Source organism: Daucus carota, chromosome 3, assembly GCF_001625215.2.
Source record: "Daucus carota subsp. sativus chromosome 3, DH1 v3.0, whole genome shotgun sequence".
Classification (NCBI taxonomy): Eukaryota; Viridiplantae; Streptophyta; class Magnoliopsida; order Apiales; family Apiaceae; genus Daucus; species Daucus carota.
In genome coordinates this window covers 16,786,753-16,814,169 of record NC_030383.2, presented here as the reverse complement: position 1 = coordinate 16,814,169, position 27,417 = coordinate 16,786,753, and the positions used below count along the sequence as shown (strand labels likewise).

Below are 27,417 nucleotides of genomic sequence, written 5' to 3'. Positions count from 1 at the left end.
ACAGCAGTTGATCACATGGTAGCACAAACACTTTTAGGATTGAGTGGAGTGAGCTATGGAGTGGAGAGGCAGCCTAGTGAGCTGGCAAAAGGAGAGGGTGTGGAGAGTCTGGCATTTTCTTCTAGCCAGGAAAAAGGAGAGGATAAGAGTGACCCTTTAGTAAGGGTAAGTGAGGGAGAGGTGAGTTGTGTGGTGAGCCAAGGGGAGCCCTTGATGCAAGAAAAGAGAGAAATTGAGAGAAATGCAGGTGTCAATGAAGGGTTTAGTGAACAAGAGTTTCAAGCTGAATACAGATCCATATTGGATGGTGTTTCACTAGACCCTGAGACTTTTACTCATGGGATGTCCTCCATTCAAGACTTTGCCAGATTGGACAATCAAGCAGCTGAGAGGCACCTCAATCTGATTCACACTACATCTTCAATGCTTAGAGCAAAGGAGGCATTAACAGCTCTGCCTGCCAATGCTGGAGATGATTTTCATTATGATGATAGTGATGAAGACCTCAATGATGCTCTTGAGGAATCCCTTGTTGAACAACCTACAACTTCTCTACCTTCATGGCTCTCCATGCAATCTGCAAATGCAATTGTTGTTAGCATGGAGCTGGAAAGGCAAGCCTCCACTCTTCTTCAATCACAACCTGGAAGCTCATCTTCCTCTCAAGCCATCTCTGCCACCATTGCCAGTCAAGCTCTAGAAAACCTCAAGCTTCACAAATATCAATCCCTCCACTTTCAGAAAGAGATAGAGCATCTCAATTCTCTCATTGCCTCTGTTAAGACTGATCTGACCAAACAAATTGATGAAAAGCTTCCAGCTCAGGTCAAATCAGCTCTTTCTGGTTCTGAGCAAAAACAACTGCAATTGGAAAAGCAAGTAGAAGCTCTGGAAGGCAATGTATATATCTTAAACTCTAGAATGGATGAGATGTTGCAGCATCAAAGAATTCAGACTGGACTCCTTCAACATCTTCTTCTTGCCTCTGGTGCTTCTCTTCCCAGTCCATCCCTTACACTTGCTGCTAACAAAAAGGGGGAGAAAGAATTACCAACTCCTGCAGAATTAATCAGTCAAATTCCTCCTCCTTTCCACACTGAAAGGGAAAAGCAAAAGATTGAAAGGATGAAAGAATTGGACTCCATTGCAAAGAGAGTGGCTCAACTGGGCAAGAAATCATCTACATCTTCTACAGCAACCACAGCTCAAATCTCTTTTCCAACCACAACCACAATTCTCAGGGTAATTACACCTGAGATTGTTATTCCCTCCAAGACAGAAAAGGGTGAGCCATCATTCTTGAATGAGTTCAAGCCAATTCTGTTTCCAAACAATTGTGGTTACTCCAGGCCTGGAAAAGACTCAAGCTCAATCTACTTTCCACTAGCCAGGCCTGACAAAAATGAATACAAGCTTCTGGGCCAAGAAATCAAAAGTTATAAAGATTGTGCAGATGTGGCCTTAAAAGCTCATTTTGCCATCATCCACAGAGAAGGCCAGAAGCTGTTTATTGGAACTGGCCATCCTCACTACTCATTTGCAAAAGCTGAAGAGGTGGCCAGAGAATGTGAAAAAGAGGAGTTTGAATCCCAACTCTCTTTGAACCAAATAGAGGTGGATGAAAGGTATGCTATTGAGCTGGAAGAGGAGTTGACAGCTGAGCTTTTAAATGAGAAAGGATTGCCTCTTGAATCTTCTCCAAAGAAAAAGAGAGTCAAATCTAAAACTAAGATGCCTGAGGCAGCCAAGAGAAGAGAAGAAGTGCCAGAAAAGCCTATCTCAAAGCCTTCTTCTCCAATCAAGGATACCACAGTAGTACATCCAGATGTCAACTTCCATGATGAGCCAATAATGCCAAAGGAGGAGCCAATTGACTTGGAAGATATTCCAATTCCAGCTTTTCTTGTCCAAGAATCTTCCAAGCCAAAGAAGAAGGTCAAGTCTGTGGCTAAGAGGATGGCTAACCCTCCTAAACCTCCAAAAGAACCTGAAAATCCTGATGACTATCTGATCATTGCTAACATTGAAGAAATTTCTGAGTTGGAGCTGGAGCTGGATGATCTTCAAGAAGTAAGAGGAATAGAAGCAACTTCAAAGTTACCTGAAAGATTGGTATTCTCTTACAAAAACAAGGGTGATGTCATCTGGCCTCTTCACAGAGTTCTGAATTCTGAGGGATTCAGTTCTCTAACAAAAATATATGGATCTATGAAGAGGACTGGAGGATTTACACCACCTGCAAAGCAAATGGTACTAAAGAGAATCCTTGAGATCAGGAAGGAATGGAACTCAGATGCTAGTCTACAAAGAAGGCTGAAAATTCCCTACACTGGAAAGAAAATTCATCATGAACCTACTCCAGTTATGGAATTTAGGGACAATCAAGGTGTTAGGAGATTTTTCAGACCTAAAGATCAACTCAAGGTTGCTAGCTTGAATACTCTGAAGACTCTCCAATCCAAGCTCAACAGACAAGATAGTGATGAAGAATGGTTCTACAGGATCTTTCAGAAGCAAATCAATATTCTTGAAGAAAAACTTAAGTCCAGAAGAAGAAGATCTTCTAGGAACAAGTAACTGCTCAGTCTAGAGGAGCATAATCATCTGTAATCTTTTCTAACTCTTGTATTTAAATTCTGCATTTTATTTTATTAATGTTTTTGTTATCATCAAGTGTAGAATTTATGTCTGCATCTTCTCCAGTCATAAATTGGGGGAGATTGTTAGGAATCAATAATTTTTGATGATAACATAAACATTTTGTAACATGTCTTACTTAGAACCTTTATCAAATTTCAGTTGTAATTGTTATGTTTCTTGTCTTTGGGAATTATCAACGGATGGGTAGAATAGGATGGCTAATTGTAAATATCCAATGCCATGTAATTTTATCTAAGTGAAGGATATTCAACTGATGAGATGTAACTATTCAACTGATGAAGACTGGATGATGTTTCAACTGATGAAAATCAAGCATTCAACTGAAGACAAAGTATTCAACGGATAATGCTGAGGAATTCAACTGATGAGACTGGAACAGCATTCAACTGATGGAGTTTGTAATTCATTCAACTGATGAGCCAGGCATTCAACTGATAAAGTCAATAGCAGTTGAAAGCAACCAGAACCTTCAACTGATGAAGCAAAGAGCAGTTGAAAGTGACTAGAGCTTAAGTCTGACAAATCACATGGATCGAATTACACTAAAATAGACATGGAAGCCTAATTAGGAAAATAAAGAAGAAGCAGAAACATACTTATCTCATGCAGTGCAATCTGGATCAAATCAAGATGATGGTCAAAGATGAAGACATCTCAGAAAGCATGCATAAGACAAAGTTGTGCAGCATTGTTTTTAGATTAGAGTGCATTTTGTAATCTAGCTAAAAGCTTTGTAAAACTTGGAGTATATAACCAAGTTAGTAGCATCAGTTGAACTTGTTCAAATTACTTGAGAGAAAAATCTGAGAGTTAGAACTTGTTTGAGTGATGAACCAGCAGCTGTGCGAATTGTAAAACAATCCACAGATTCTTCTATATAAAATCTCACGGGTGGATCATTCAATCCACCCGTATTTTTAATACTTGGTGTTTTTCTGTTTATTGTGTTCTTAGTGTATTGTTCTTGAATCTTTTAAATTTGTAAAAGATTGTATTCAACCCCCCCCTTCTACAATCTTTCTCATAGTTGGTGTAAAATAACACAACCGAAATCCCTTCTTCTGAAACCACATGTCCAAGAAAACTTACTCTCCTTAACCAAAACTCACATTTTGAAAACTTAGCATACAACTGCTCTTTCCTCAAAGTTTCTAAAACTATCCTTAAATGTTCTTCATGTTCCTTCTCAGTTTCCGAGTAAATCAGAATATCATCGATAAACACAATCACAAACTTATCCAGATAATTCCTAAACACTCGATTCATCAAATCCATGAATACCGCAGGTGCATTTGTCACCCCAAACGGCATCACTACAAACTCATAATGACCATATCGAGTCCTAAACGCCGTCAATGGAATGCTTTCTTTCTTCACTCTCAACTGATGATAGCCTGAGCGCAAATCTATCTTCGAAAAGTAAGTGGCTCCTTGTAATTGATCGAAAAGATCGTCTATTCGTGGAAGTGGGTATTTATTCTTTACCGTTAACTTATTTAGTTCTCTATAATCAATACATAATCGTAGAGAACCATCCTTCTTCTTTACAAATAACACTGGTGCTCCCCAAGAAGAAACACTTGGTCTAATATACTTTTTATCCAACAACTCTTGTAGTTGTACCTTGAGTTCCGCTAACTCGGTTGGTGCCATCCTATACGGTGCTTTCGATACTGGTTGTGCCTCCGGAACCAATTCAATACCAAACTCAACCTCTCTTTCGGGTGGCAATCCTGGCAAATCCTCGGGAAAACATCTAGAAACTCTCCAACCACATGGGTATTCTCAAGTTTATTTTTAACTTCCTCCTCACCAATCACATAAGCTAGAAATCCTTCACATCCTTTTCTTAACATCTTATAAGCTTTCAGAACTGATATCATGACACTAGGTTTTTCTGACCTGTCTCCTTTAAAATAAACTTTCTTTTTATCTAGCCTCCTTAAACATATCCGCTTTTTACTACAATCCAAATTGGCTTTATACTTCGTCAACCAATCCATTCCCAAAATCACTCCAAAATCCTTTAATTCTAAAGGTAACAAGTCTACTAGAAAAGTATGTCTGCTAATTACAAGGGGGCAATCCTTATAAACTTTGTTCACAAACAAATTCCTACCATTAGGGAGTTTTACTAGTAATGCATTATCTAAACTTTGCGCAGGAATATTCAACTTATTCACATACTTCAAATCCACAAAAGAATGAGTTGATCCAGAATCAAACAAAACATGCATATCTTGAGAACAAAGTTGAAGTATACCTGACACAACATCATGAGATTTTTCAGCATCCTGAGTTGTCATTGCGTAGGTTCTTGCCACTGCCCTAGGGGCTGATTGCTGAAAAGGTCTTGTTGTAGAAGTCCTATTTCCTTTAGTTTCAACTTCTTGTTTGACTCCTTTCTGTGGGCAGTCCCTCGATACATGACCTGGTTTTCCGCAGCTATAGCAAGAAATTACTTTCGGTTTTGGGCATCTTTGTCCCACATCGATGGGTTTAAGAAAGTATCCTTTATTAAGTCTATATATAATGGACTTGGGCTTAAAATTACACCATCTCAATTCTATGTTGAGTTCAGGTACTACTCTCAAGTGAAAGCTTAATAGTGAAACTACCTTGAAAATTAAAGTTCAAAATTTTAAATATAAGCGAAGCATTTGGGTGTTCACAAACACTCGGGCACTCACTTTTTCCCCTATTGAAATGATGTGAAACAAAAGTCTTCTGTGAACATTTTAGGAGTAAAAAGGCATCATGTCTTTTGCCTATAGTTCTTGAGAATCCCACATCGAAAAGGTTAAAACATTGATAACCTTATTTCTCTATATAAAGTGACTTAGGACCAACCTGCTACTTAAAACAACTGGACTTGGAAGCTCATGCAGCTTTTAGTTTATAACTATTTAGTCCCACATCGAGAAGATGTAATACTAACTATCATACTTGCTCTATAAGAAAAGCCTTACTACAAATTTTATTTTCAAGACAACAGAAATTCTCCTTCCTACTAGATTTGTCTAGTAAAAGATGCAACAATACACAAGACAAGACTTATTTAATACTTTAATCAAATATTGTAATAATATGAGCACATAAATTTATTTTACCTAATTAAAATTCTGTCGGGATATTACACTTTAAATATGTAATCTCATATTTTCAGCCTTGATTTCTGCTTCCTATTCTAGAAATGCCAAGTCATAAAAGCCAGCTCATTGAGTACTTTAAATTATCATCACATAAATTATTTATGTCAAGTATACCACGCAATCCCATAAATTAAGCAATCATTCCAGCTTTCGTTTTTAATTGTCTTAACTAATATGTAAAGCATAATTTTTTTTCAAAATCAAATCATTTCTTATCATCTATTTTAAAAATTCAAATTCAAATTCATCCTCTAATCTTTTTTATTTTTCTCCTCCTCTCTAAGTATGGTTTCAAGCTCTATGTTAGTTAAATAATAACAATAACTTGCACGGGAAGTTTACTAATTATAACAGACTTTACATTACTAATTTTGATTCTTTTAATTGATTTCATATGTATGTGTAAATATCCATATATTTGCGTATCTATAATTGTAATTAATTACCTTCAATGTCTCTCTGATTAAATATGGGAAGACTTCCAAGCACTCCGAAGACTTTATTGTACGATGTTGCATGAAAAATTAAAAATTAAAAATTGAATTATCTCTTAAATTGCTAATCTCCTTTTCTTAAAATATTTATAATTAAAATATATTTAAAAAATTCAAAAAATATTTTTCTTATCTTTATACATTTAAATTATTTCACATCTACATGTATATTTTCGTACATTTACCTATTTTTAATTGTAATCGTTAGCTTCTTATTTTTTTCGGATGAAATTTGTAAAGACTTCCTAAGCACTTAAAAGATTTTTTTGTATGATATTGCATCAAAAATTCAATAGATTGGAAAGGTGAAAACTTCTTAAACTGCTAATCGTCTTTTCTTAAAATATTTAAAAATAAAGTATAGTTAAAATATTTTCATGAGATTATATAAAAAAGAATAAGGTATTAATGCACGATTAAATATGTTATACTATTAAAAATTATGATTTGACTATTGTTTTGTTAAATTTATTTATGTGTTATTGTTTTCTTCATTATTTTATTTTTTTCAGTTTTAATAAAGTAATTCTTATATATAAAAAAATATGAGATGTGTCATTATATATGTTTTACTCTCTAATTTTTCGTTTTAAAATAAATATGAAATTAGTTCAAAATTATATACCAGAGCAGTAACATAGCGTCGTAATGGTAATATGTTGTGAAGCAGCATTTAATTGATATTTAATTGTTTTGAATTTTTTTAAATTTGTTTGAAAAATAATATCTTTGAGGATCGGAAATTGGATCTGAGAGCACATTCAATTTTATTTCACGATCATCATATCAAGATCATAATTTCAAAATAGCATTAATCACGCTTCCTTGCATCGTGCCACTAATCACGACGTCAGTTCAGATTAGGGGTGTTCGCGGTGCGGGTGGTGCGGTTTTTTCCTAAAACCGCAGACCAACCCGCATATGCGGTTTGGTTAAAAACTTAAACCGCGACCGCACCGCGTAAATCAAAAACCACGTAAACCACACCGCATAAATGCGGTGCGGTGCAGTGCGGTTTATGCGGTTTGTGCGGTCTAACAATTTTACTTTTAAAATTATAAAAAAATTAAAAATTAAAAATTACAATAAAATTTAGAAGTCACTAAATAATTCGTCTCTTCATTGAGTGGCCAAATCAACATCCGAGTGTAAAATCACATTACAAATAGTCAATTACAAACTCAAAAGCAGCTTCATATTTGGCATACTAGACAGTGGCAGGAGCTATTACAGTGGTATATAAAAACAAGTACATGTCAAATGAACTGTGAAGAGATGAGAGTCGTAGGGTTAATATTAGGTTACACTATTGTTGGGCTGGGCTAATCTGAAATATGGGCCAAAATAAATATATGATATAAATATTATATATACATATATTATATTATATTATATAAATATTATAATATATATATATTATATGTGGTGCGGTGCGGTTTGAACCGCGATACCTAAATCTCAAACCACAACCCGCACCGCACCGCGCGGTTTGTAAAAAATTCAACCCGCAACCGCACCACAAAAATTTAAAACCGCATTTTGTGGTGCGGTTCGGTGCGGTGTGGGCGGTTTGTGCGGTGTGGGCGGTCCGGTGAACACCCCTAGTTCAGATGTAAGTTTTGCTACTTATTTGCATATGATATTCTTATCAGATCACAGCAAAATATTTGAATTTCACATTCGAAATCATTCTTTCTTCCATGCCTCTAATCGTGACGGGTATGTTTTCTTGCTTGGCTTTCGAACTGATTTGTGTCCTCGGTCGGATGACGTCTCGAAGTCAAAAAGAGAATAACACAATTGGTCGTGAAATAGGTCTGCACTATTTCTAGCTTAATTTACAATATTTGCTCCATTGTGTATATTTGTTCATTCTATTATTGGTGTACGGGTTCTGAAGTTTGTTGTTTGAACGCTGCAGGTATCATAATCAGCACATGATTTTGTATTTAACGTGTTTGATAGTTTGCTACAAAGAAAAGCGGAGAAATCCGTCCTCACGATTTTAATTGATTTCATAATTTGTAATTAATTTTTTTTACATTATTTTTGCATAATTTCCATTCGTATTGATAGTGATTATGATGCATATATGTCAAATAATGCATTTATTGAGACACTTTTTGTTATTGAGTTTTTCTTGCAGCTGCTGAATATAGATGATTCGTCCAGGTCACTATCGGATGTTCATCGTGTGAAGATTTATATTCACTTTTCCTCAACATCTGCTTATTTATCTAGACTTTTTGTTTACATCTTACCGTGGGTCATTATTGTTTGTCAAGAACCACCGAGAATGAATATGACGCAATTTCCGTCCATATACATGAATCTAGCCTGTTGTTATATGTAAATAGGGAAAAGTAATCAAAATATTGATTTTGAATGATTTTTGCATTAATCCTTTTTTGTATAATATATAGTTGTTTCCATATTCACTATATTCAATTTTCAAATCTAGACTTTTTTTAATAATTTCAAATTAATGGAGTCCTTTTTCACTTCAAAATTTTAGCTGTGGATAATGTAGTACTTTAAATATATTAGTTGTTTCCACTGATTTTGACATTAATTACTAAAATACTTTTTTATTTAATTTGTGCGTTTCAAATTAAGACCTTTTGTTATAATTTCAAACAAATATAGTATTTTTTCACTCCATAATATAATTCCATGTATATTTAAATATAGTGTATCTCTTAAATTTAGGAAACATTTAGATTCAATTAAGTATAGGTTATCCGTTATAAATTTTAATGCGGTTTGAAATCTCAGTATATAAATTATAATCCGTGATTCTAATTTATTGATTTAATATCTTATTCATTTATGTAAAATATATAATAAGCAATGATATAATTAGTTTAGTTCTCCATTAAAGACGTTTTTATTTTATTTAACTATTAATCAAATGAAGTGTAGAGATGAAATCTTTATATATTTTTAATAAAAGACATATTATACATATTTTTAGAAAGATTATATTTAAGTCAAGTGAAGTGAATCAATTATAATTCTACGTTGACTATCCCTTAAAATATATACATACATTATAGCATTTGTATTTAATTGAGATAACTAATCGGTGTTTTTTAACCGTCAACTTTGAATGCTTGATGAAATACAAACTATATAGTCTGACCAATACATGGAACAACATGTCTAAATTTGTTGGCTGATAATCGATATGAAGGATGGAAAAATTCGTCTATACTCTCATTGAAGAAATGAAGACTACGGAAGGATACTAAACCACCTGGTTGTGAAATTGTTTCTTCAAGTACCTCCGGAGTCGGAGCTTACGGTCCAACTTGCACTTGCTCAAAATGAGAATTGCAAGAGTAATACAAATATGATGCATGAAGAAATAATGGGTGGTAAATCTGATGTTTTCATATCATGGACGAAGTAAATTCATCTGGTTTTTTTAAACGAAGTTTGCTAATCCATGTGTAATCTTCCATTTTAGTATATCACAATATTTGCAAATTATATTCCTGTGAAATATCTTGATGAATTACTGCATCAGCCTTTAAATATCAAGTTATATCTGCGATTCATATTTATCAAGACGATTTAGAAACACCAGTAATCTTGATGAATTACTGCATCAGTCTATGTTAATCCAAGTTTGAGTGCGGTATATAGCAGTGAGACATAGATATTTATTTAATTTGCTCATCATTCACACGGAATCATATAATTGTATATTTGATTTCAAAACAATACGAGAATAATTTATAAAGTTTTTATGTCGTTCTAAGCTTAATCGTGATAAATATGTATTACTGCTAGATCTCTGATTATAATATCTTCGAGATAGCTGAATAATCGTACTACAATATTTAGATTTTTATGAAACAATAATGTAATAAAGTATTTGAGAATATGCTCAAATCCTTTATATATAAGACTATGAGTTTTTCATCCGGACTATGTTGATTTTAAATGACGTTTTATTCAATTTAATTTAATTTTAAATTTTGGATTATTTGATGGTTTGATTTTCTGTTCTTAATCATAAAAATTATTTCCCAACGCCACAAAAAAACAAACAACTACAATATCTAGACACCCGTGCGCGGAGCGCGGACAAGAAAAGCTAGTGATATATAATAACTAGCGATGTTTGTATTCAGCAATACATGGCAATACGGGGTATAAATCTGAGAAACTGACATCAACCTTAAAAATATATTTTAAAAATAAGTTAATGTAGTTTCTATTAATATATATTTAATTTTGTAATATATATAAATTTTAATCAAAGTATGATCAGATTAATCGCAAAAAATCAACAAAATAAAAACTTAGATACATAATAAGTAATTAATCGCAAAAAATCAACAAAATAAAAACTTAGACACGTAATGAGTAATTTATCGCAAAAAATAACAAGATATAAACTTAGACACATAATAAGTAGTTTATAGCAGTTGTACTTGTTCGAAAAAACATTGAGCTACTATTCATTTCTTTGGATCAAGAAAAACAGAAATCTCAGATTAATTTGATATAATTTCCCCGAAATTATATGTATATGTGTATTCTTGGATAAAAAAATTGTGTATATAAAAATGACATAAAAAAAATGTGTATATTATATCAAAACATAGTTATTTTATTAATAATTCAAGAAAGATATTATGGATGTATTCTCATGTGTTAATTAAGCAACTAAAAAATTTTGATACTTTTAAGCATATATATTCATAAATTAGGTTAGCACAAGGATTTTCCTAACGTGAATGCAGAGAATTTTGCGTAAACTAAAAAATTTGATCATATAATGACTTATGTTGTATACGTACTTAATAACTCCCTCCATATTCCCAAATACTGATACATGATTTGAAATTCTGATTTCCTGAATCGAGTTTATTACCAAACGCATGCATAGTTATACTTGGGCGGGCTTGCTTGCATCGGAGATGGCCTAACCACAGAAGCAATCAGTGGTGTTGAAGATGATAAGACATGTTTATTTAAACTTGATAAGCAAAACACCACCTCATTCTCATCTTCCCCATGTTCACTACTGCTCCAAACCCCATTTGCCTCCTTACATTTCATTTGAAAATGTTCAGAGCATTGATAACGCCTTCCACGTGTTTGATCAAATGCTCCACACAACCCCTGTTCCCTCCGTTTATCACTTCACTAGATTACTCGATAGCGTCGCAAAGATGAACCACCATGACTCTGTTCTTGTACTATTCAAAAAAATGTGTTTCTTGGGGATTCCTGTTAATCATTACACGATGACCATAGCTATCAACTGTTATTTTCATTTGAGTTTGCCTGGCTTTGCTTTTTCCGTGTTTGGTAGCTTCTTTAAGCGCGGCTTTGCACCCACTTTGCCTACGTTTACTGTACTTATAAAAGGGCTTGCGTTAGCGGATAGGACCCTGGATGCTGTTAACTTGTTTCGCAAGTTAATTAGGGAGAAGCATTGCAAACCGGATAAAGTTATGTTTAGTACGGTTATAGGTGGGTTATGTAAAGCTGGACAGACTATGAGAGCTGTTCGTTTGTTTAAGTTGATGGAACAGGTTAACTGTAAAGCACATTCTATAATTTATAATACTATCATTGATAGTTTGTGCAAAGATAGACTTATTGATGATGCGCAGGATCTTTTCTCTGAAATGATTGGAAAAGGGATTGTACCAGATGTTGTCACGTATAACTCGTTGATAAGGGGATTATGTAGTTTAAGGCGGTGGGATGAGTTAATGAAAAAAATTGAAGAAATGGGTGCCTCAGGAATCTGTCCAAATCTGTACACTTATACCATATTAGTGGATGCATATTGTAAAGAAGGTCGAACGGAAGATGCTGAATTTGTCTTCCGTAGCATGATCGCGAGAGGTATAAATCCTAATGTTGTAGCCTACACTGCACTGATTGATGGATATTGTTTACAAAGGAAAATGGATAAAGCTATGAAGTTGTACAGTGACATGAATATTAATAATGTTTTCCCAAATACTGTTACGTATAACAGCTTGATTAACGGTTATTGCAGCTGCAAGAAACTGGATCAGGCATTGCAATTGTTGCGGTTAATGCCAATAAAAGGAGTAAAGCCTGACGTTATAACTTACAACAGTCTTATGGATTTGTCATATCGATTGGGTAAATGTGCATTAGCTCTTGAACTCTATAATGAGATGCAAGCAAGGGCAATCATGCCAGATATGTGGACTTACACAACATTACTGGATGGACTGTGCAAAAATCACCACATTGATGAGGCGATGTCATTACTTCATATGTTGGAGAACAAGGGACTATCTGACATCAAATGTTATACTATCATCATTGATGGTACTAGCAAGTCCGGGGATTTCGATACGGCTCGGGCAATTTTCGACGACCTTCCCTCGAAAGGTGTGAAGCCTAGTGTTCATACATATACTGTACTAATAAATGGTCTTTGTTTGAACAAGCAATTTAAAGAAGCCAAAGAGTATCTTGTGAAAATGGAAGAGGATGGTTGCTTGCCAAATAGTGTCACCTACAATGTTATTGCCCAAGGATTTTTCAAAGGAAATAAATGTGTCGAGGCTGTTACAATTCTGAAGGAAATGGTCGAAAAGGGTTTTAGACCTGATTCTTCGACTTTTGAATTGTTACTGCACCAATTGCCGGCTGAAGGACAAGATTCCACTCTGATGGATATGATTCAAAACTTTGCTCCAGGTGATACAATTGTCTCTAGTTCTAGTAGTTGAAATGAGTTTTAGATATAGCGCAAAAAGAAGATATTTTTGGTAGTGGGCATATGCAGAGGCTACTTGAATCATCATAACAACTGTTTCATTTGTAAACCAGAATGTACTTTAGAGAATTTTTCCCAATTGCAAGACTGCAATATACTAATTTCATCTTAAGTTTAACGTTGTGCCTTTCTGAGATACATTATAAAATTTCATGATGCACTGCAACATAGTTATTTAGTTCTGATTTAGTGAGAGGATTTTACAGGAGGACGACAGACAGAATATTTTTTGGTGGGATTTATACAATTTACAGCAAATCATTTTGGAAATTTATGGAGTCATACTATCGGTGCCTTTATCTCAGTTATTATTATAATTTTACCATCTGCCCAACTATGTGTGTTGTGCAATTATGTTGTTCGAAAAACTAAAATAACAAAAATATACGTCATTTTATTTTAGTTATTTTGTCACATTGTTTTATATAGATAGTATCCCCATTCCTCAATTATCCGCATTATTTAAATAACAATATAATTATCACTTCAGCGATATCAAAGATCCGTTTGAAATTCTAATGAAAACTGGTAGTATATTTTTTATTTTTTATTGATTATAATTTTCTAAATATCTTTTGCTGCTAAAAAACCACACTAAATACATTGCGTTTATTTTAATTATTCGTATACGTTATTCTTAGATAACACTCTTCATACTTAAAAACACGTATTGCTAGCTTTATTGAGATTACAATGCATTCTTATTCCTTGAATAAACGTGCTATTATTACTATATAATAATCTCCTCTGTTCTAGAAACGGTGATCACAGATTAATCGGTGTTTCATAATTCGTTGAATTGATTAAATATGTGATTAATCTTTATTCCGTGTTTTCACCGATTAACTCGGTTTCGCACTTGCCAGACAAGGATCTTAGATATAAAGAAGGTATAACCTTTACCCAGCCAACTAGGTGACCACCGACAATTATACTTATTAGGTAAACAATAGCAATAATTCAAACTTAGGTCGACAGGTAACAAGTCGGATTCATGTGCAAACAATCACGACATTTCTAGAAACGTATTCATAATTTCAAACTCATGGGGACAGAATATAAGTTCTCCTTATTGCGGTATATCTAAAATTCCCCTTGTTTGATCTTCTAATCATGATTTCTTAATATAATTTATAATACGGACGGTTGGGTTTGTATATTTGATTAAGGGTTTGTTTTGTAAAACAGGGGATTTATTTTGTAATTGAGATGTAAAATAGGAGAGGGCAGGACCTCTGCTTGCTCACGGTCCCTGGACAACTGGGCTTAGTTTTAGTTCAAAAAATAAATTTGCAGTAGGCGAACCCTGGCTATCTCAACAACAAATCCATTCTTCAATCTTGGGGCGCATCAACCTGCCTCCCCTTCAAAAACATTTCCAAGTGGTGCAAGTCGGCAGGTGAAGCTAATCTGAATACAACTTTAAATTCCCTCCCTCTCCTGCATTCGAGGGAAGATAACAAAATATTAACAGCTGTTTTGAGCTCCAGAATATTTTCAACAATATAAGAAGTCCAGAAGAGTACCTTGCAGTGCCCGATCCATCATCTTCATCAGTGAGGGTAATTCTGATTCATTGATTTATATTTGTATTAAATTTTACATGGAATCGGTAAAATAGATATAATAGTTTAAACAAAGTTCATTCCTCATACCTCTCCCTCGTAGGCTCATACCCACCTCCCCCTTGGGTATGAAAGACCTTCAACTCGGGTGTTTAAGAAGTCAGTTGAAATTATTTTCTCAACAATATAACAATATTGCAAGAATGATGTAAAACACACACAAATACACTTAACATGCTTTCATCATCCAACTAATGAAAGTCAAACATAGCATTCTAAACTCGTTATGCCACAGGATTGTAAGTGATAAATGTTTGGTAAACAATGTTCCCAATGCACGAGCTACAACATATTTCAATGCTCATAGAAATTGGAAAACAAAATTTAGTTCAACCATAACGAGCTAATAAAGGTCACTAATAAAAAAATTCCCGAAGCGATAGTTGCTAATATAAATTATTCTGAACAATTCAGTTCATCGCATCATAATCATCAAGCTGCCCATTGTATTCCTGCACTTTTCTCCTTATCTTGGAAGTATCCACCCAGGTAACAAAGTCTTCCATATTTCTAGTTACAAGAAATGCTGGATCTGTCACTGTCTCTGGACCCACTCGGACATGGCCCTGCTCTATATATGTAATAGCTTCTTTAAGATGTTCAGCAAACTTTAACCGTACCAAAATGGTTGAGAGCCTACGGCTGCCAATTAAGACACGGGGAGTTTCGCATTAAAACATACCATATTATAGGACTCATCAACTGTAATATGGAGACAAGCTACTAACCGACAAAATGAGGAGACAGACAGGTTCTTGCATAAATTTAAATCTTTTCTGGATGGTATAACACCCATATTATACCTACAATAACAGAGATGTATTATGTTAGATCCGAAAAAATCAAGAAACAAAATCTACAAAAGAATTCTGGAAAAAACCAAAGAGATTCCTCATATAATTATATAAATTATAAGAAAATATAGACATTAACTGGTTTATATTTGATCACTATCATATAATACATACATACACACATATATATATATATATGCAATTGCTCAAATACAAACAACTAAAATAAAAACTAAAATTACAAGCCAAGAGAAACTATACCTAAATGACATCACTCACCCCCTATATGTCATCACCCACCCTCTATATATCATCATCCATCTAGGGGCCACCCTCGCCCCCACTCAATCCACCCCGAGCCCGCTAGGGCCTCGCCAAGGCTCCGCAAAAACTAAAAACCAATTTAATTTAGTGATATTCTCAATACAATTTAGTGATTTGTGTTGCAAAAGTTGGTGAAAACTTCCAAAAATTGGGGAAAATCTGCAAATCTGTTCTTGTACTTGATTTTGGTGGTGGTGACGGTGGTGGTGGTGGTGGTGGTGGTGGTGGTGGTGGTGGTGGTGGTGGAGGAGGAGGGCGGGGTTGAGATGAATGTGGTGGACATGGAAGTAGTTAATGGAGCAACAATTTCAGCAGATTCAACATGGTGCTCTGTTTGGTAGTTGCTGACATAATTGAGTCTCTAAAATTGGCAGTAAAGCGGGGAAGATGAAGGTGCAGATGACGGAGGTGGTGGTGACGCAAGTGGAGGTGGTTGAGGAGGAGAAATGAAGAAGGAGAAGGTGGAGGTGGGTTGGATTCGTTGGTTGTAGATACGGTTGAGGCAGACATGGATGGAGTGGAGGCATGAAGTTGCTGGAAGTGAAGGTGGAGGCAGGGTTGAAGGAGAAGATGGGATTGTGGGAGAATTTAGTGATATATTCTTTAGAAATTAGTGATGTTCCAGCTGGGTTTTTAGTTCCTAGAATAAGGAGGTTTGTAGTGGAGTATGACACTCTCTCTCTCTCTCTCTCTATATATATATATATATATATATATTTCTGACTATGCCCAGTACAGCATATACAATACTAAAATATAATGTTTTATATAATGACCAAAGTCAATCTGTTAATAGAAAGCATACTAGATTTAGTCTGGTTTAGGCATGGGGTGATCCATTGTTTCCCTATAGAACACATATATACATGAACATACATTTTAATACAGTCATATACAACAAAATATCTTCAGCAAAAAGTTAGAAGAACAAAACTCACAACTTCTCCAAAAGGGAGGCTGTCATCTGAATACGTTCTGGGTCCCTTTGGTCCATCTGTTTCAATATATTCACCAGCTTTTGCACCATTCTACATATGCTATTGTACCTATACAATTAGCAAAAAGATTCAACCAACTAGAGAATTTTTAAAAAGAATCAGATCATGGCATATTTACATGAAATTCACATATATACAGTATTAAAGTGAGGGGATGCAATACTTCTTATAATCATCTCGTGCAGTAAGATGGTAACGTTGCGTGACATGGGTTTCACGATGACCACCTTCTCTCTTCCAATCCAAAAAATTAACTTTCTTCAGCAATTTCTTCTCATGAAATTTTAACTTCCTCATGCTTCAACTATCAACTTCTGAATCTACGAACAGAAAAAAGAGAGAAGTGCTTATAACACCCTGAATTAGCAAGAAACTTAACTGGAGCAAGCCATGATTTATTCTGCTAATTGGAAGAATTACTACCCGACTCAACTACACAACATGTTGTCGCTTTTACATTATTGTCAATATACTCCCGATTCAAATGCAACAAACATATAGCTGACAATATCATGTGATGATTCATATAACCGTAATTTTTAGAACAGCCTAAACTGAACTTAATTGGTACATAAGAACAGTCCAGGCCAATATATCCAAAGCATAGATTTTATCGTTAAAAAACATATTAAGATTTACAAAGGCTATGTTCTAGTATCCAGTTCTGACCTTAACGAAACCGGTCTAGATAAGAGAGGCACGAATAAATGAAAAGTTCAAGCAAAAAATTGGAATGAAGCGACACAGAAGCTAGTAAATAACCCATCAAGTCAAAACAGATGCTTGAGATTATATTTCTGTGAGGACTTTGATCAAACACTTGGCACGAAAACTCAAATTCTTGCTTCATTTAAGTTAAAAGTTTAAAATTTTCAATGTCTGGACTCTAGAAATCACTCTTTTAAATACCCATCAAGAAGGAGCACTAGCAATATCAAATCAAATGAAAAATAAAAATTGGATATTACCTCAACCTGGAGAACTTTGATTTAGATTAGGGCACGAGAAAGCGCGCATACAGTGTGTTTTTCAACTGTGTTTGTGAAGCTCTACAAATAAACCGATAATGGGCTTGGTTTTGATACGGACGGCATCGGGCCAGAATTAAAATCAAATGAAATTTTTAAGAGGCTTGAGTTGGCCCAAATATATAAATTTGCAAACGCATAAATTCTTAACTTTTTTTCAAAAGAAATTCAGTGAATCGTGTATGGTTTTTTTCACCGCTCGACACGTATTTTAAGACTCTTATAAAATATAATTTTATAACTTATTTTTAAAAAAATTATATAAATATTATATTTTTACACAAAAAATGAAAATCTTAAAAATAAAATGCAGAACTATACATTATTGAAGTACTAAAATTTATGTCGCATTCTCATTCTCCAATATATACTATTGGCCGATATATACTATTGACCGAGACGGAGTTAGTGATTATTACTGCATGAGTATCAAAGCACGCCATCATCTTTCCTCCTGACAGAACGAGATACCAATATACCACTTGTACTCATTTTTCAAAAATCGGCGAATAATCACGATACGATTTATCACTGATTAATTAATATTATAACTCTTCGAATTAATTAAATTTTAATTTTTTAATTAATTTTCAAGAAATACTTATTTTGTACATTAAGTTCGATTTACACTTTCTATAATTACATAATAGCTATCATTTTAAGAGAAATTTTTAAAAATGTTTATCAATATTTTAATTTGGTTTAATTTAACATAAAATCCTCCAAGATTTCAATTATCCATATTTATACGGAGAGATACATATTGGGTCCGTTTGTTTCGCAGAAGCTGCAGTTGCTTCTGGCTTCTACTTCTCTTGACCCGTTTGTGTAAATAAGTAGAAGCACTTTTAAGAAGCTGAGAATGTTAGTTTCTCTCTCTCACAACTTATACTTCTTTTCCAAACAGTTTATTAACTTATTTACTTTTCGCTTCTACTCCACTTCTTTAGTTTAAGCACGAAATCATTTCTTTTAAACTAACCCATACTATGTCTAACCCAAAGGGCCCAAATATGTCTGTTATTATACTCCAAAAGTAACTTGCACTATTGCAGTGAGGATTTATATGTCACTATGTCAGATGTGGATTTTTTGGTCTCTTGAGTCTTGAGTACGGAAAGATACCAGAACATACCTCAATTTTATAAGAGCATCTCCAGCAGAGTCTTAACATGTTCCCTAAATATATAATAAAATATTTAATGTTTAAAGGATTACTACATTTTATTGAATGGGAACTCCAACAACATTCCCTATTTCTATTCCCTGTTATTATTATAATATTATATTCAACTTGTAAGTAGGAGAGAGAAAGGAGGGAAAGAGGAAAAAAAAGGAGAGAAGTGAATATTTTATTATTTAAAATAGTATGAGGAATGGTTCCACAATCCTTAAAAATAGGAATGAAGTGGGCATCCTAACTTTTTAAGGGATGGCTAGGACTCTGCTGGAGTTGTGTTTTATGTCATATTCCTTATATTAATAGCTTAGGACACCATGTAGGGAAGGTGCTGGAGATGCTCTAAGTGTTACAGAAGACGATGAAGCATGTTTATTCAAGTTTCATGCGTAAAAAAACATCCCATCTTCAATATTTTTACTATTCCTCCAAACCCCATTCGCCCCCACACATTTCATTTGAAAATATTCATAACCTCGATGATGCCTTCAAACTGTTTGATGTAATGCTCCTGAGACACCCTGTTCCCTCCGTTTATCACTTCACTAGATTGCTCGATTACGTCGCAAAGATGAACCATTATGATTCTGTCCTTGTACTATTCAAGAAAATGTGTTTCTTGGGGCTTCCTGTTAATCATTATACAATGACCATTGCTATCAAGTGTTATTGTCATTTGAATTTACCTGGTTTTGCTTTTTCCCTCATTGGTAGCTTCTTTAAGCGCGGTTTTACCCCCGGTTTGACTACATTCACTGTGCTAATAAGAGGGCTTGCTTTAGCTGATAGGACCCCGGATGCAGTTAACTTGTTTAGAAAGATAATCAGGGAGAAAGTTTGTAAACCTGATGTAATTATGTTCGGTACAGTTATAGACGGGTTATGCAAAACTGGGCATACTGATAGAGCTATTTGTTTGTTCAGATTGATGGAAAAGGTTAATTGTAAAGCAGATGCTATAATTTATGATACGATCATTGATAGTTTGTGCAAAGAAAGACTGGTTGATAACGCGTTGGAGCTTTTCTCTGAAATGATTGGGAATGGTATAGTACCGGATGTTTTTACATATAGCTCGTTGATTCGAGGATTGTGTATTTTAGGGCGGTGGGTTGATGTTAAGAAAAAATTTGAAGAAATGGGTGCCTCGGGAATCTCTCCGGATTTGTACACTTATAATATATTAGTGGATGCATATTGTAAGGAAGGTAAAATGGAAGATGCGGAATTCATGTTTCATCGCATCACTGCAAGAGGTATAAATCCTAATGTTGTTACCTACAGTACAATGATCGATGGTTATTGTTTACAACAGAAAATGGATAAAGCAATGGATTGGTTCAGTGACATGAATGATAATAATGTTGTCCCAAATAATTTTACGTATAACAGCTTGATTAATGGGTTTTGCAAGAGCAAGAAAGTAGATCAGGCATTGCATTTGTTTCGGTTCATGCAATCGAAAGGAGTAAAGCCTGACGTCGTGACATACAACACTCTTATGGATTCTTTATATCAAACAGGTAAATGCACATTGGCTCTTGAACTCTATAACGAGATGCAAGCAAAGGAAATCATGCCAGATACGTGTACCTACAAAATATTACTGGATGGACTGTGCAAAAATCACCACATTGATGAGGCGATGTCATTACTTCATATGTTGGAGAACAGGGGACTATCTGATATCAAATGTTATACTATCATCATTGATGGTACTAGCAAGCATGGGGATTTCGATACGGCTCAGGCAATTTTCGACGACCTTCCCTCGAAAGGTGTGAAGCCTAATGCTCATACATATACTGTACTAATAAATGGTCTTTGTTTGAACAAGCAATTTAAAGAAGCAAAAGAGTATCTTGTGAAAATGGAAGAGGATGGTTGTTTGCCAAATAGTGTAACCTACAATGTTATTGCCCAAGGATTCTTCAAAGGAAATAAATGTGTCGAGGCTGTTACAATTCTAAAGGAAATGGTCGAAAAGGGTTTCGCACCTGATTCTACAACTTTTGAATTGTTACTGCACCAATTGCCGGCTGAAGGACAAGATTCCACTCTGATGGATATGATTCAAAACTTTGCTCCAGGCTGAAGGACCTGATTCTTCGACTTTTAAATCATATGTTTTCATGGGACCGAATTTGTATAAAATGTTAGATAGATCCATAGTATTCTTGAACTTTATCAGCAAGTGGTGAATCAGCTTAGTTGTGGCAGTTTTGCGTGGCTTAACTTTTATTTTGCTTATAACCAAGTATTGTTCTATGGTAATAGAATACGTCAAGTGATGGTATTAAGAACGGGTCAAATTTGAGGAAGTGAAAGAGTGTCTCTTTTAAATGGAAAATGGTGGCTGCTTGTCAAATCCTGCTACTTACGATGTTGCAGTCCAAGGATTTTTGGAGGGAGACAGATTTGAATTTTACATGTCTGATAGATTTCTTAAGGAAACTGATGTCCTAAAGGACAAGATCCTACTTTCATGGCTGTGATTCAGTAGTATGTTCCAAGTAGGATTTTCAGGACAAAATTCCGCTTTCTGGATATGATTAAGTAGGAGTATGTTCTAGATGATAGAATTTTCCGTAATTCCAACAGCCGACTGGGTTCTATCGACTAAGGCTGAAAAATACAACTGATTCTTTGCCTCCATCCATCGGCCGTTTTTCTATGTGTTTGTGTTATATATAACCGAAATACGACTCGACTTGTTAGATTTTATGGAGGTGAAGAGGAACAAATCAGCAGTGAGCAGGCTATGGTGATTTATACTTTGGTTTCCAAAATATCTAGAAAGGTATGTTCAATAAAATTATGTTTTTTGAATAAGCACATCTGTAGTGTGTGTATGTCATTCGCGATCATTACTTTTATCTAAACCCCAGTTGTTCAATGTGTTCAAAATAATAAGTACATTGCACATAGGTTTTGAGAATAATTTAAATAGCTTTGAATTGTTTTGTCAATGTTTATATTATCTAAATTGTTAGTTATTTGTTAGTAGGATTGGTAAAACTAGTTCAAAATATCAGAAGAATAGTTAGTAGTTATAATTATTGGAAATCCTATCTTTTAGGAATAATTATAAAAAAAATATGTATTAGTCTAGAAAAGCCAAGTTGATAGTATTCAGAATAAATAAATGAAAGTAATAAAATCATTCTTCTTGGCATGAAAAACTAACAGCGAAAAGTTTTCCAGATAAACATTCTTTGCATTTTCATTGTTGCACACATATCTATCTTTAGTAAGAAGGTATCTGCAGCTTAAAGTCATAGTTTCATAATTTATGTGAGTATTTAGCAATATAAAGCTTAATTGCTTTATAATTAGCAAATATTTGCTGTTGCACATCAATAATGAATAACCGGAATTGTTTCAAATTCAGAAGTTCAAATATGTACGACTATTTACTCATTCTTTATGATGTGCAGAGATGTAGGAAGCAATACAATCTGCAGAACCAAGGCCAAGAGATTTACTATAGATGCGTATCATTTCTTGCATAGCAAATGATATTTCTCTAGGCATTTTATTCTATACGCCCTTAAAAAATGATGGAGAATTTTACTTTTTTAGTCGCCACGTGTATAGGCTACAATCTTCATGAGCCAGTAGACAGTAATAAAGGAAGCCAGACATACACGGAGCCACCACCAACAGGGGCAAATTACAGGTTCATCTGAGGGGAAAGTGAGTCGTGGCTTATCTTTCCTTGGTGTTATATTGGTTTGTCTGGGCAGTTCTACAGGACTCGGTACTTCTGCGACTGTGAGGGTTGGTTGTTCAGGTTTTAGGGTCGTTGCTATAGCAGACTTCGAAGGTTCCTCCAATGTGAATCGTACAGTTTTTGCCTGGAGCATTTAAAATTAATTAGTGAAGAATGTGCAGTAATATACAAATTTGCTAGCACTGATCGATAGTATATGGGGTAGGCCATTTTTGTAAAATTTGAAGATGGTGAGACTCACCAATTTTCTGAACTGGAGACTATAGAACATGTCAATATATCTTTGCTTAGCTTGCTTCTTTTCTTCATTCATCTGTCTCCAAACCCCATAGATGGCTCCCATTGTCAGGACATTGCTGGCATAGATCTTCCACGTGTAGCTGTAGTCGAAACAAGATCATCAAGACGAGATCATAATAAATATGTTTGTGCAGTTCCATTTGTTAGTTTATAAGATGAAACCATACCATTCATCAATACGCTTCAAAGCATCCTGGGACAGCCTGTTCCAATACTCTCTGTCCACGGTGCATTTTTCGAAGAAATCAGCAATCTTGTTGCTTGATTCTTCTCCTTTTGTAGGATCAATATGAAATCCTGAAATCCCGTCAACAATAATCTCAGCTGGTCCACCGTGAATTGTCGCGAAGGTAGGAAGTCCACAGTTCATTGCTTCAATAACGGTTAACCCAAATGCTTCATACAGTGCAGGCTGCACAAAAGCACCTTTCGTATCTGCAATGCACCGGTATATTTCTCCGTTACGATACCTGTCAGTTTGAGCTGCTATCCATCTGACATGACCCTCAAGTTGGTGCTTCTCTATCAAGGAATGCATCTTATTTATTTCCACCATTTCTTCTCTGTCTTTAGATTTTGATGGATCAAAGAAGCCTGCAACAATTACCAGGTTCACCAAATTTTGGAGCCTCTTATTCTTTCCATACATCTCCACTAGTCCAGTAATGTTCTTTACTGTATCGAGCCTCGCCATGGAAAATATTATCGGTTTCTTCCTGTTTGCTAGAAATCCGCTGCATAATTCAGGCAAAATTTTGATCAATATTTTTATATATTATATAGCAAAGAGATTGGATTTCTTGGTAAACTTTAAACTACTTTACTAACATGGCTTCATTGTTATTATTTCTACTGAACAGCAATTGGTCTATGGCGGAATGAAATTTGCTGAATCGCTTCTCTTTCTCTGTGAACGGAAAGTAGACTGATTGTTCAGCCCCTGGAGGAGCGATATTGAATTTTGGATCGAAGACATTGATGCCTGATACCACTCTACAGAGACCTGGCATGGTAAATGCTGCATGACTTTCATATTGTCCTGCTTTTTTCTTGCTGAGGAACAAAGAATAACAGTTAGATCTCCCTGGAAATTAAGGTATCTCTAAATGATAGAATAATTGAGCATTTTTGTGTTTAGCCGAAACTTTTTACTGAGAATTTAAAAGTTTAGGCCAAATCTTAAACCAAGACTAACCTTCCAGCAATTTCTTGATATGTGCTTGTTATGATAAAATCAGCAGAATTCATCGCTATCAAATCAGCCATAAACTGGCATGAGAAGTGATATTTTGGATCCAACTCTTTCCATTTTAAATCAGAATCTTCGTACTTAGTTTTCTCCAGAGCATGAGCAATGGTGCCCTATGTTATGAAGCATTTAGAACTTCAGATACTTACATTGTAGATTACATAGAACACTACAAAGTTATCAGACTAAATTGCGAAATTAACCTGGGTTACTCCTAGTCTGCTAGCCATCAAGGATGCTACAATATTTCCATCAGTGTAGTTCCCTATTATAAGATCCGGTTTACAATCCAGCAACTTCAGGATCTTTTCAGTAGCATCCTGCTCATCAGAAAAGAAATGATGAGATGATCTTAGGAGAATCATGTAACTGCAAATGAGGGCAAAGAAACACTGGTAGAACTTGCCTGTGAAAACCTCTCCAAGAAAGGGTAAATGTCAAACCTAGAAACCCATTGCTTTAGAATCCCGTTGTCAGTTTTAAACGGAATCCTAAGAATGTGGGAATGCATGGTGTTGTCAATAGGCTCCATCTCCACATTGCACTTTGTACCTTGAGCATCTGGTATTAGACGAGTGACCTGCAATTCCATAATTTAGGTAATAAATGATAGCAGAAAGCTTAGTTCCATAGAAGTGTTTAATTAAACAGTTAGACTGGTAACTATATAATATGCATGTAAGTCTCACCACTATGATCTGAGGCTTTATGCTCAACCCTTGCTGCTTAATCCGGAGCAGCAGTTCCTCCTCTAAAGCTTTTACTTGGTCTAGAATATAAACCACCTGCTTGCCATAAAACTTTCTTAGATTTTGGCCTTATGACTCGAGTTAAGTCAAGTTAATTGAGTTCACGCTCAGGCTTTTAACACATGTCTGAGTCCATACTAGACAGATTAAAGACTTCGTCATACCTGTCCTCCTGTATCTGGTAATCCAAGAACATCTGACTGGCCAAAATACCCGTGGATGGAGAGGACTACCACGTTGAATGTAACCGGAAGCCTCTGAAACAGCAACTCCATGCTAATAGGATCTGGAGCCTGTAGTATCTCAGCAACTATCCTCATTGTATCTCTAACTCTTTCTGTAGTGTCTCCCCACCCTTTCTCGAATCCCCACTCTTTAAGCCTAGTGGATCACAACATTTTAGCAATTTAGTCAATTAAAAATAATAATAAAAACTTTTCATGTATTCCTTTTATTATAAAAGGCAGACGGTATAATTTACTTTTGCTCAAAATTCTGGTAAGGTGCATCTTTTGGAAGGACGGAGAGGAAAACATCAGCAAGCAGTAATGCTGCCTGGAGCTTGGCAACTGTATTAAGAGTCTCGTTGATGATAAGATTCTGCACATGTACATTACAGTATATTTGATTGTTATCTCTGTTAGTACTGACTAGTAATCAAAGCAACTATATTTAATCGTGAATTTGAATAGAGTATCTTGTTCTCTACTTTCTTATTATTGTTTCTGGTAAAGATGAGGATTATTCCCTACCTCTCCTCGATGATTTAGAGCTAACAAATACTCCACCAAAGGCATTGCACTTTCTGGATTTCCACTGAACTTAGTTGTCATGATCTTTGATATGAAATGAACTCCTTTTCCAATAGAAGAAGGTAAGGTTAGGCAAGGAGTGGTGACATCAAATGCTCCAAAATCTACTTCTAGTGAATTATCATCATTTGCCCTGCATAATTTTGCATGAATGAGCACTTGCTCTGATAATCTTGTAGCTACTCCACAGAACTCTAGTTTACACAACTCAAAAAGCTGTAGCATAGATAAATTGATACACACACATGCATGCAAACGCACCATTTTTCATCGTATATCAGCTCCTTGAACTTGAGGTACTCTGTGGAAGTGATGGCATCAACAGACAGATCATTCGCTTTAACCTTGACATATTCCCAGCAACCGGGATTTTGTCTTACAGCAAAAGCAACATCAGGTGGATTAACAGCCGCCTCCTGCAAATTTATACTTTATTTTTTCAAATTATATGTTATTTCTACCTTTTCATTGATCGGATCAGACTATATATGACTTGTATAAATATCTGATATATGCAGGTCTAGGCGTGGAAAGAGATCATGAAACATTACCTGTGTGGAGCTCAAGATTTGGCCAAGTGAACCTTCCAAAACCTTGCTTCTTTCTGACTTGTCCTCAATAGATTCTTCGATTTCATCCATCAAGGTTTGATGTTTCATCAATCTTCTCCCACCTCCAACAAATCTGTTTTTCATTGAAAGTAGTAAAATAAAACAAAAAGTCAGGACTCATGCAGCTTATATATCCTCTCAGTCTATACAACTGATAAAACCAATAAGGCCTTGTATAGTACGTCTACCTCGAAAAACATTTCTTCATATGGTACCGGCTCTGCCTCAAGGCCTCCGGCATGCTATCAGCTGTCGCAGAATCCATTATATAATGACTTGTTGAGGATGAAGACAACCAAAGCTGTTACTGGTATTTCTATTAGTCCCTCAAGCATGAGAGTATTTATATGTAAGATGGGAACATAAGAAGTGTAAAAAACCTCTACAAGACGAAATGAATGAAAAAGTTACAAGGAAGAGAAAGAACATTCTTTGGTGCAAGAAAAGAATGCGTTTATGTTTGTGTTGAATCAAATCTGATATTTGCCTTTTTGTCGACTTAAAGTTTGATATATATACTGTCTCCATGCTCTTGCTAGATTCTTTTCTTTAAATGGTTGCAGTTTCATATGCAGCCATGCACAGACAGCACGTTACTATTGCTTCTTTTCCAAATTAGTTTCTTCATTTCGCTTTGCCCTTACTTTCTATCAGTATCACGTGTGATTTGCATGTACTTTTATTCAAGGGAGATGACCTCACAATCGAGATTTCACGACAAATTTTATGCGCTTTTTTATAGCGGAAAGATAGAAACTCTTAAATGAGTGTCTAAGGCACATATAGGTGACAAATTTTTGCGCTTTCTCACCGCGAAAAGATAAAAATCCTAAAATGAGCCTAAAGCACGGATATGTATTCACATAAAATATATGTATTCTGTTTATAAGCAACAGAATACATATATTAGAAATTGATCATTA

The 27,417-nt window shown here is 35.0% G+C and overlaps 3 protein-coding genes across 3 annotated transcripts; 1 reads left to right on the top strand and 2 right to left on the bottom strand.

The window, feature by feature from the left end:
* The first annotated feature begins 11,041 nt into the window (after window positions 1-11,041).
* On the top strand, window positions 11,042-22,617 carry LOC108212334 (protein Rf1, mitochondrial). Its single transcript, XM_064089837.1, has 4 exons — window positions 11,042-13,042; window positions 15,945-16,094; window positions 19,388-21,840; window positions 22,478-22,617. Exons 1-3 carry the CDS (start codon window positions 11,275-11,277, stop codon window positions 21,133-21,135), a joined length of 3,666 nt encoding a protein of 1,221 aa, XP_063945907.1. The 5' UTR covers window positions 11,042-11,274; the 3' UTR covers window positions 21,136-21,840; window positions 22,478-22,617.
* Window positions 14,881-17,936, bottom strand: LOC108214577 (uncharacterized). Its single transcript, XM_064090463.1, has 5 exons — window positions 17,801-17,936; window positions 16,996-17,152; window positions 16,773-16,880; window positions 15,445-15,519; window positions 14,881-15,358 (listed from the first exon to the last, which is right to left on the bottom strand). Exons 2-5 carry the CDS (start codon window positions 17,127-17,129, stop codon window positions 15,127-15,129), a joined length of 549 nt encoding a protein of 182 aa, XP_063946533.1. The 5' UTR covers window positions 17,130-17,152; window positions 17,801-17,936; the 3' UTR covers window positions 14,881-15,126.
* A 1-nt stretch (window position 22,618) lies between the features above and the next one.
* On the bottom strand, window positions 22,619-26,889 carry LOC108214576 (sucrose synthase 7). Its single transcript, XM_017386651.2, has 14 exons — window positions 26,683-26,889; window positions 26,435-26,567; window positions 26,145-26,299; window positions 25,824-26,016; window positions 25,553-25,671; window positions 25,236-25,452; window positions 25,012-25,107; window positions 24,729-24,902; window positions 24,526-24,642; window positions 24,269-24,435; window positions 23,902-24,126; window positions 23,241-23,807; window positions 23,015-23,153; window positions 22,619-22,897 (listed from the first exon to the last, which is right to left on the bottom strand). The coding sequence occupies exons 1-14, from the start codon at window positions 26,757-26,759 to the stop codon at window positions 22,619-22,621; spliced, it is 2,658 nt and encodes an 885-aa protein (XP_017242140.1). The 5' UTR covers window positions 26,760-26,889.
* Between the last annotated feature and the right edge of the window lie 528 nt (window positions 26,890-27,417).